The sequence below is a fragment of the Adiantum capillus-veneris genome, chromosome 4, assembly GCF_014529385.1.
Source record: "Adiantum capillus-veneris isolate H3 chromosome 4, ASM1452938v2, whole genome shotgun sequence".
NCBI classification, from domain to species: domain Eukaryota; kingdom Viridiplantae; phylum Streptophyta; class Polypodiopsida; order Polypodiales; family Pteridaceae; genus Adiantum; species Adiantum capillus-veneris.
Window position 1 is genome coordinate 58,008,113 of NC_140934.1, and position 9,579 is coordinate 58,017,691.

The following is a 9,579-nucleotide window of genomic DNA, read 5'->3' on the forward strand; positions in this document are numbered from 1 at the left end:
TTGAGCCTCCTTCATTTGCTACCTAGTTTAGCCTCTTTTAGAGCCCTTCTTGGCCTATAAATTGCATCAGCCATACATATCCGCTGCTACCTATCTGCCCGAGACCTTTGTAGCTGCTCTTGTCCTTTGCCATGCTTCTGCTAGCCTGCACATACCTGCCCATGCCATCTTCTATGGTCGACCAACTTTGGTTGCACCAATGGCTAGGGCATGGAAACATCACACAATGAAGTGTGAGAGTGTCATCGGACACAATAAATAAGAGGATTCAAGAGAATGTCTCTCCAATGCAAGTAGAGATTAGCCATGGAAAGACTAACTCTAATCACACTCTAATCTTCTATGATCGACGAACTTTGGTTGCACCAATGGTTAGGGCATGGAAACATCACACAATGAAGTGTGAGAGTGTCGTCTCACAATGAAGTGTGAGAATGTCATCGGACACAATGAGAAGATTTGAGAGAATGCCTCTCCAATGCAAGTAGAGATTATCCATGGCAAGACTCACTCTAATCACACTCTAATCACTATTCAAGCAACTCCTACACACATCAAGTCTATCAAAGTCTGACTTGCCAATCTTATCGAATCACAAGAGCACAATCATCAACACAAACATCCATGACCAAAGCACACACTAATTGCATTGAAGTTGGCCTCTCTAATCATCACATGCCAATCAAGGTACTCCAATAGTCATAAAGTTGCTTATCCCCCATCAATACAAAAATACGCATGTCCCACCTTAAGTAGGATTAGGTTACATCTGTGCATTGCAAGATTTGTACAAGATTAACTAGCCTTAAAGTTTGCCTCTAGCAAAAATGTTACTTGAATCTGAGAATGGACATATAGGTGTTGTTTCTCTGAAGGTTAATGACTGCAACATGTCACATGTTGAAACAAACTATAAAACCGTATTGAGAAACTTAAATGAAGTCATCTAGATCCATACAGTCCTTTGAAGGTAGTAGTAAGTTCTCTCTTCATATCAAAGAAAAATAAGGAGAAGGAAAGTCATGTAAGGCTCTCAACTGAAGAGACCCATCTTTCCCTCGCTCTCCAGAAAGACAAAGATACAAGCTCCATTTTCCCGTCAATTATTTAGGCCTCATTCATCATTCACGCAAGATAACACACTTCATTTTTTGGGTGGAAATGTTGACTTCGTAATGCCATCTGGCATATTAAAGCAAGTAACATAGCTAGCAAACTTCATGAAAGTCCTCACCATCACTTAACAGAGAGCATGCATCCAACTTGAGTCCGTGTCTAAGGCGATGGTCACGCGAGGCTTCGTTATCAGTTATTTGAACAAATAACTGAGCCTCATACTTGGTCACACGCTGCAAAAAGGGCCATTAGATGAATAACTATGCCCACCGTTTGTAACTATGCCGATTTGGCATAGTTGTGAAGTTCAAGGCTCAGTTGGGAGGATGAATGAATAACTGAGCCTTGTGCGACCATGCAAGAGGCTTAGTTATTCATTTAATGCTTTGTCTGGGCATAGTTGGCTTAGTCGTCTATAATTGATAACTAAGCTTAGCATGACCATAGCCTAATATGAGGCAACATACACACCATATATAGCTCACATAAAATACACCAGTTAGAGAGAACTCTTGCAAACACTTACCATAGATTTTGACCAATAAAGCACCTGCAATTTTATCATCACATATGCAAAATATTTAGTCCCCTGAAACATCATAAGATCTACAAAGAGCTTAAAAAAAGGAGTTCCCATGCTAGCGACAGGCACAGTGACTACCACACATCTCCAACTGCCGCAACACTAGGAACTTCCCAGAGTCATCTAGAACATCATAGGAATGATCCCCTCACGATAAGAGGCTACCATATTTGCTACATGAATACATCACAGACTAGACATCAAATTACAGTCATGATAATATCAGGCTAATATGGTTTCCACATTATAGGGTCAAACATTACAGGCCTTCGATGTCTATAAGCAAGTGTGCTTTGTACAGAGCATAATCTTGGTTGGATGTAGTCCACTAGAGTGAATTCATAGCAAACCTTTGAAGTTCGTTCTTGATTGTTGCTAGCCTCTCAAAACACTTTACAGCACAGCAGTAGTAGAGACCCCATCAGACACTGAAGGGTTCAACAGAAAAATCTGCCTTTTGTCCGTTGTTTGCTTATCATCAAGACGTACATTTGCAGAATCTCTACTTGGCACCCAAATTAAGAGGACTAATAAATAACCAGGTATAAACACAGCATCAGCGGTGCTACTTCAATTGCTCATAAACCACGATACATTACGGAATATGTTTTAGTATCAATCTGGAAAATTCTGTCAGCAATAAAACATGACTCGCTTCACGTTCTCCTTAACCGCAGGTAGAGGACGAACAGTAGAGCCTCCTGGCATTCGAGTGCTTCGGGACCCAGAGCTACCAGTTGCAGCACTTCTACCAGCAGGACCAGCTCCACTTGTCAACGACCCACTATCCGACTCTGGCTCCATGTAAAACCGAGCACGGAATGCTGCAAGGTGGGCATAATACGCAGGCGGGACTGAAACAACAAGTGTAAAATATGTCACATCAATGTTATAGCAAAGGGAAAACCTGTGAAAAATCTTAGAGTGCAGCAAAAAGAGGAAAGCAGTTACCAATAGACACAGAGCGCGTGCAACGAGCATACCTGAAAACAAGAGAAATCACTGTTAGAACCACAATAAGCCCAAATGAAAGTCAATCTCCGCTAATTTAAGCAAGTCCTTACGTATAGCATAGGTTATTTGTCAATAGCTGCAAGCCATCTGCTGAAAAATTGTTCTCATCCCACAAAACGTGGTAATGAGCAGGCCGACTTGTTCCCTGCAGTAGGGTAAAAGAAGCCAAAAGAAAAATAAAATCAGGAAAAAAGCAGATCCCCAAGGAAGCTAATGTAAAAATCATGAAAAAAACCCATCAAACGATTGGCATGTAAGAAGCCAGACCCTTTTTATCAAGGAGGGTAACAAATATCTCAGAAAAACTTTAATATTTTTCATAAAATCAAACTAAAAGAATGCTATTAGGGTGACAGCAAATACCCAGGTCTACCAGTTTCCTAAATCATGTCAACACGCACATCATCACAAGATATATGAACAAGTTAAGGATGATAGAAGAATTAAAAACTGGTCACCACTAGTAATCCTGTTGGGGTCCACTGTATAATCAAGGTAATAATATACCACGTCAGTTCAGCAAAAGGGGTCTTTTATTTGAAGCAATTTAACAAAGATATGTTTACAGGGGTTTTTTTATCCATTTTGGAAGAAAACCCGTTAATTCATTGAAAATGAGGGGTTTACCTATTCATGTCAACGTTTTAACAGAAAGTTTTCAAATACCCTGCAAACGCACGTTATATAGGGGGGTTCTTAATAGTGGACCCCCAAGCTAGTAATCAATATCCAAAACGCTTACCTGTATTCCAGCATGGCTGCAAAGGTAAAAGTCAAATTCAGTAGGGTGACAGATCCTCGAGTCAACCACGGTACCTGTTCCAAGGTTGATTCAGCAACGAAACTCTATGGAACTCAATACAAGGCACAATCTGAAGGTTTGGGAAGAAGAGTCTATGCTGCGTGAACACACCTGGTAAAATGTTTCCGCTATTATCTGTGGTGCGCTTGTCGCTATGGTTATTTGCAAATAGTCGAGTATGGTGACGCTTTTGAACAACTACAAAGGTGACCGGCGGCTGATAGTTCGGTTCCAATGAAGCACACGCCTGGAAATTGTTGAAGATGTGCATTACGTCGCTGTGAGAAAAAAAACAGCTATAATTGACTTGCTGGCTAGCAGCACGATGCTGGGTGACCTTACCTTGCGAATGGCCTCCAATTCATGTAGCAATACCTGATAGAACTGCCCTTCACTTACTCCATCCCTGACAATGAGATAATAAGACTGAAGTAACGATGTAGCCAAGAAAACCAAAATGAGCGTTCTTAGCATCTTCATGGCACCTGTAGAAGATAATCCGTAGAGGCTTCTCACCGGTTGCTAGCCGAAAAGAAATCAGCAATTCCCTGCAAAATTGAATCTCGAAACAGTCATCATGCCAAATCTAAGGTGGTCCATCAATCAAAGCAAGTACACACAAGCACACAGATAGCTGTCAGGGAGAATACATACTTAATCATTCCACCAGTTTGAGGGCCTCTTACAGGATCCACCCAGCTCTTGAAAAGATCTTGTATGAGTTCCTGTCGATGCTCTTGAGCACAAACCAGGCCCGCATACTTGGTCACTTCAGGCCAATCCTGTGACGCTACCACCTTGGAGCAGAGAGCATGATGAAGTCAGGCAGGTATCTACCAGAAGGATATCTCGAAAGAATATAAAGGCAAGAATTACTTAAAGCTTGTCAAAGACTCACAGCAGCAATGGAAGGACTCGAATCCTCTCCTGGGTGAGGGTGTGTAACATCAGCTCCGAATATAATGGTTGGGATGTCACTTACAAGGGGAATGCGGCGTGATAAAGCATCAACCAAAACTGTATTCCTCCCCCCCACCTTGACATTGATCTTCAAAGCAACATTGGCAAGATATTGCTTACTCATCTTGTAAACATGCTTGGTGAGACAGCACTGGGAAACAAGACCCAAATCCGTCTCACAGATCCTCTTAAGGTCCCCTGCAGAATATAAAGGCAATTAGACAACCTTTGACAGCTTCAAAACCACGCTCTCTTAATTGACCGTCTTGCAGCCCCAACAAATGAACTCAAGAGAGCCCAAGAATGAATCCCTGCTGCAGTGAGAAAATCTGCCGCGTGTAACTCACCATAAAGTGTGCCATTATTGTCTGGAAGGATTACAACAAGTAGCTCAAGGTCTCGTCCTCTGACATTCTGTTGAAAATCCTTGAACAACAGCTTTAGCGCTCTCTCAACCTGATCGGGTCTTGCTGAATGGATATTAATTGCAGGTTCTTGCCTAAACGACTAGAGAGACAAGACCAGAAACAACAGGATAAGATTTACAAAATACTTGATAATGAGCACACTCTTAAAAACAGGTGCAAAACACAAGCTGGAGTACCATTCCAGAGACTCGACACATGGATGCCAGCTCTTGACAGAATCTGAAGGCTGAACTGTCCTGTACTCCTCGAGAGAAGTTTATGCAAGCCCAGTTATTCACCACCCCACCATTCACCATTTTCTTTTGAACCAAAATCAAACCGATGAGTAAGAGCGCAAGATATCATTCAGACACATTGATAAGAAAGCTATTGCTCACCTTGTCTCTCATGTTCCATTGCCCAATCTCAGGCTGGCAAACCTTCAGCTTTCCAGTGTCATGGTACTTCAGCTGCAAAAACCAAAGACTAGCTGTCAGAGAACTGCGCACGGAAAAGCCACTTGTTCAAACCATGAAATCTGGAATTGGGCAGCACAAAACCTGCGGAGCAGGTAGGATTCGAGCTTCCACGGCAGCCAGCTTGTCACTGATTTTGATACCAAATTCCCTAGCATAAGGGTCCTCCGCATAGGAGTTTTGTCGGACAGTCTGAAGATAAGAAAAAAAGTCATGCCACAAACAGCAAAGTGACACCAGTTTCTTGAGACTAAGCAAGAACAACATTTTCCACAGCTGACCTGAGCGATCAAGAAGGATAATACACACACATATTGACTACGTATCATATAGGAACATTGGCATCAAACTTTTGAGCTTGGCATACATATAGATAGCTGAAACCAAACCTCCATAATATCCCTTTCCCTGTCACTTGGACGCTGACAAGTGACTTTCAGCAGTGCCGTGATTTGCCTTTCATTCAAGCGCTTTGAGTATCTCTGACCAGCAACTATCTTGCACACCTGTCAATAAAGAAGAGGGTCAGGTTCATCAGGCCAGCAAGAACCACTTGCAAGATAACTGTTGTAGGTCATCATATAAACCCAGCAGACCTCCATTGGCAAGTAGTTTGGCCTCTGTTGATTGCCAACTTGAAGACAGGGAAGACCCGTATACCGAATTGAGTAGCCATAAGTCTCTTGAAAATACTCCACTACAGATTTCATCGTGCCCTTGTCGTCCACAGGAAATCTTTGAAAAATGTACATGAAAATAAGACAAATGGCTTACATGGTGCGAAGGGCTAAGTCACAGCTACTTGAGCATCATGAATCATCCAAGAACGTCCACAAAGGCAGGCAAACAACTTACGTCAGTTCCTGAGTCGGTTGTGAAGTCAACCCAGATATACGATATTTTCTTCGCATGTTCCCACGATGAGTTACCTCAACTTTCACTCCCCGCAGAGCCTTCTTTATCTGAATGAAAGAGTACAACAACAAGTGACAGAGAATGTTCACTCATATAACAGTAGAAAAACCCAAAAATGAAGACCTAATCCAGCCAGCGACTACCTTTATTCGATCTGCATCTGAGAGATGCCTCGACATATCTTTGTTTAGAAGTTGAGAAACAAATTCAATAACTGGTAAGGCCTCAATGAACGCTGTGGATGACATATCTGTAGACCACTTCCAAGGCCAGTAAGTTACAAGTTGCATCCATAAGAGCACAAATTACAGGTTCCAAAGGGGTCAAGGCATCTACCCACCAATATTCAAAGAAAGACCCATTTGGGTGGGCCTTATACTCTGGTAGAAACCTCTCCAGCTCTCCAGACCCTCCCCTAAATGCTGTCGTCGACCCAAATCAGGGGAATAAAATGACCTGCCGACCGGGCAAAACCTGTGCGTGGGGAGCTCCCTCAAAACAATATCAAGCACTTGTAGAGCCTCTTGAGGAGCATCTGCCTGTCTACCATGCAAAAATTCTCCAAGGTGATGCAAATCTGCTCGTGCAGCAAATTTTATCACCACTTTGAAGACCCTTTCCCTTCTGAAAGAAATCCAACAGACCTAGATCAGCCTGATGGGTGAGGCACATCAGTCACACACAGAAGCAACCACAGCGATAATATGTCACATTACCTCACATTGCCACTGCCATCGTCCTCGTCCATGAGATTGATCGAAAACTCTTTACTTTGAAACGGGAGAGGGCCTGCGGTATACAAGCTCTTCCTGCCATCATAAGCTGGAAGTCTCCTACCTAGATATGTGTCTCTGTATAGTTTCACAAGCTGCTCCATGACCGCCCGGTTAACTCCCCTAGAAGTCACCTCTGGGGAGATTGTAACCTGCATTCAATAATGGCTAGTTCTTAACCTCATATCATACTAGGAAGCAAAGGATGACTGCTATACTGTGGAAGAAATATACATCATACTGGTGGAGATCCTTGTCCGGCAACTCTGCAAAGAAGTGGTTTGCCTTAACGATACACTTTGTGCCTGTGTGACCCTTGCCTGGGCGAAGAGGAAAGCGCATGCTCTTGCTTGAAACTGGCGGAGTAAATTTTTGCTCAACAGGTGTTGGCATGGTTGAAGAAGTTCCTGCCTCCTGCTGGACGCCAGGAGGCAGACCATGGACAGTGAGTTGCTTCTCAAATTGCTGAGTAAGCCCTTCCACAGCACTAGAACTTGAAGGTCCAGGGGTAGTGATTGACGGTGGGGTTCCACTTGGTGGGGCGGAAACATATGCAGCCTGAGGAGCACCTACATAAGGCTGTGCACCTGCAAACAAAGGGGTAGAGCCACTTGGCTGAGTTCTTTGCTGCTGCTGTGGGCCAGTGTACTGAGGACGAGCCTGCTGAGCACCTGGATATTGTGTCTGAGGTAGCTGGGTGCCATGATATTGAGGATGAACATGCTGGCCAGCACTCGGATACTGTGATTGAACACCTGAAAACTGTGGTTGCAATTGCGGGACCCCAAGATAATGTGGTTGTGCTTGCTGGGGAACTGTAAATTGTGGCTGCCCCTGCTGCACACCTGGATATTGCGGCTGAACTGGCATACAGTATGGGGCACTCTGCATGGGATTGATTCCTCCATAGACAACGGGTGGGTATTGACCAACTTGCTCTCCAACAGGTCTACTGTAAGGAGGAGCAAAGGATTGAGTTGCAGCAGCTTGGGGCAGATCGGGAACCGGCACAGGGCTGGTTGGTACATACGGCTGTCGCGCAGGGGCAGTACCCTGGAGGGCAGCAGGGGGGGGAGTCGGACCTCGGCCACGACCTCTTCCTTGGGCTCCTCTTCCTGCACCACCAACACCTGCACTCTCTCTGGTGTCTAAACCTCTCCCTCTTCCCATGCCTCTTCCAGTATCACCTCTTTCAAAAGACCCACTACCTTGCCCTGGCCCTCTACGGTCCCCACCCCTGCTTTCCCCTTTCACATCCCTGGAGGTACCTGCCTCTGTTTGAGTAGCAGAGGGAGTATAGCCTTGCGATGGGGGGCCGACAGTTGAACTTTCAGGAAGACCAGATGGCTGTTGCCTTGAAACAGGAGGTTGAGTACCTGCAGGTTGACTTGTTTCTGGAATCCGTCCCTCAGTGGAAGGAGCCTCTGAGCTTCCCTCCCCTTCTTTTGGTGTTTTACGCTTTCTCGGCATTGTCAAATATTGCTAATACTGATTACAATCCAGCTGAAATATCTGCAAGTGGTCTACACACATAGAAATGAGCTCATAGAGATGACACAATCACAGGACTGATGCTACGGACATCTTTTTAACAAAACAGAAACAGGAATAGAATGACCCACTCCATACATTAAAGCTCTGCGCTTACAATTAAGCAAAAAGAGTAGCTCCCACCCTGTATAGTGCATGCGAAAAAGCTGTTATTTTGCCACTGCTAAGAGGGTCACGGAAGGCAAGAAGGCAGACAAGAAAAATCTTGCTTAATCGATCAATTACAAGCAGGTACATGTGCATTTGGGAAGAGTACCAGACACCGGATATACATGACTAAAAAGAGCAACTCCAAACAAATGCGGTAAGTGTGAAATACCAAACACAATGAGACGTGCGCTCAACGACTACCGTCTTGAGGAAGAACAGGGACTCTTCGCAAACAAAAAGATTCTTGGGAGCTTACCCCCGCCGGAGCTACCCGAAGCTGATGAAAACGATGGCGAGCTCAAGGATCCCCTTCAGAACCGCTTGCCCAAACCCTAACGGGAGGGAGGAGAAGTCGAAGCTGAAGCAGCACTTCCAAGCTTTCTCCACTCGAGAGAGACGCGACGAAGCGCTCTGCAGACACGGAGAGAAGGGAGAGCGAGAGAGAGAGAGAAAGAGTGCGGAGGAAGCGTAAATCGAGGGGAAAATGAAAGAGAGAGAGAGAGAGAGAGAGAGGTAGTAAACGAATAAATAATATAATATCGATATTAAATAGTATAATATTATTCGGCCTGCAAATTAAATAACTAACAGGAACCCCACACACGGGACTTATGTCAATTTCTCAACTAATTGAGGCCGTGCATTAGCGGTCCTGCTAGATTTAGACGCTACCGGCTAAATTTAGCCGGGCTAAAGAAACTTAATGACGGTAGCCTGCTTTACTAGGGAGCTTTTATATGCCCAGCCATGTCACATGTATGCATTATACTATGGAGTATGTGTCCACCTCCTCCTCATCATGATCCATTCTCATGTATATTGCCTGAAGTTC

General features: G+C 44.3%; 1 protein-coding gene across 7 annotated transcripts; it reads right to left on the minus strand.

Moving 5' to 3' along the window:
* Window positions 1-1,921: 1,921 nt before the first annotated feature.
* LOC147459230 (protein argonaute PNH1-like) lies at window positions 1,922-9,226 on the minus strand. Of its 7 annotated transcripts, none has more exons than XM_086510527.1 (21): window positions 9,004-9,226; window positions 7,281-8,558; window positions 6,990-7,198; window positions 6,614-6,897; window positions 6,417-6,523; window positions 6,214-6,320; window positions 5,955-6,093; window positions 5,748-5,864; window positions 5,443-5,550; window positions 5,281-5,352; window positions 5,080-5,202; window positions 4,823-4,982; window positions 4,414-4,673; window positions 4,170-4,312; window positions 4,001-4,063; window positions 3,858-3,921; window positions 3,627-3,762; window positions 3,456-3,529; window positions 2,764-2,858; window positions 2,651-2,682; window positions 1,922-2,553 (listed from the first exon to the last, which is right to left on the minus strand). In XM_086510527.1, the coding sequence occupies exons 2-21, from the start codon at window positions 8,514-8,516 to the stop codon at window positions 2,333-2,335; spliced, it is 3,750 nt and encodes a 1,249-aa protein (XP_086366653.1). In that variant the 5' UTR covers window positions 8,517-8,558; window positions 9,004-9,226; the 3' UTR covers window positions 1,922-2,332. The 7 variants fall into 7 exon arrangements, with proteins under 7 accessions (XP_086366653.1, XP_086366654.1, XP_086366656.1 ...); XM_086510528.1 differs by having other exon boundaries at window positions 7,281-8,569; XM_086510530.1 differs by lacking the exon at window positions 9,004-9,226 and adding an exon at window positions 8,676-8,822.
* Window positions 9,227-9,579: the final 353 nt, after the last annotated feature.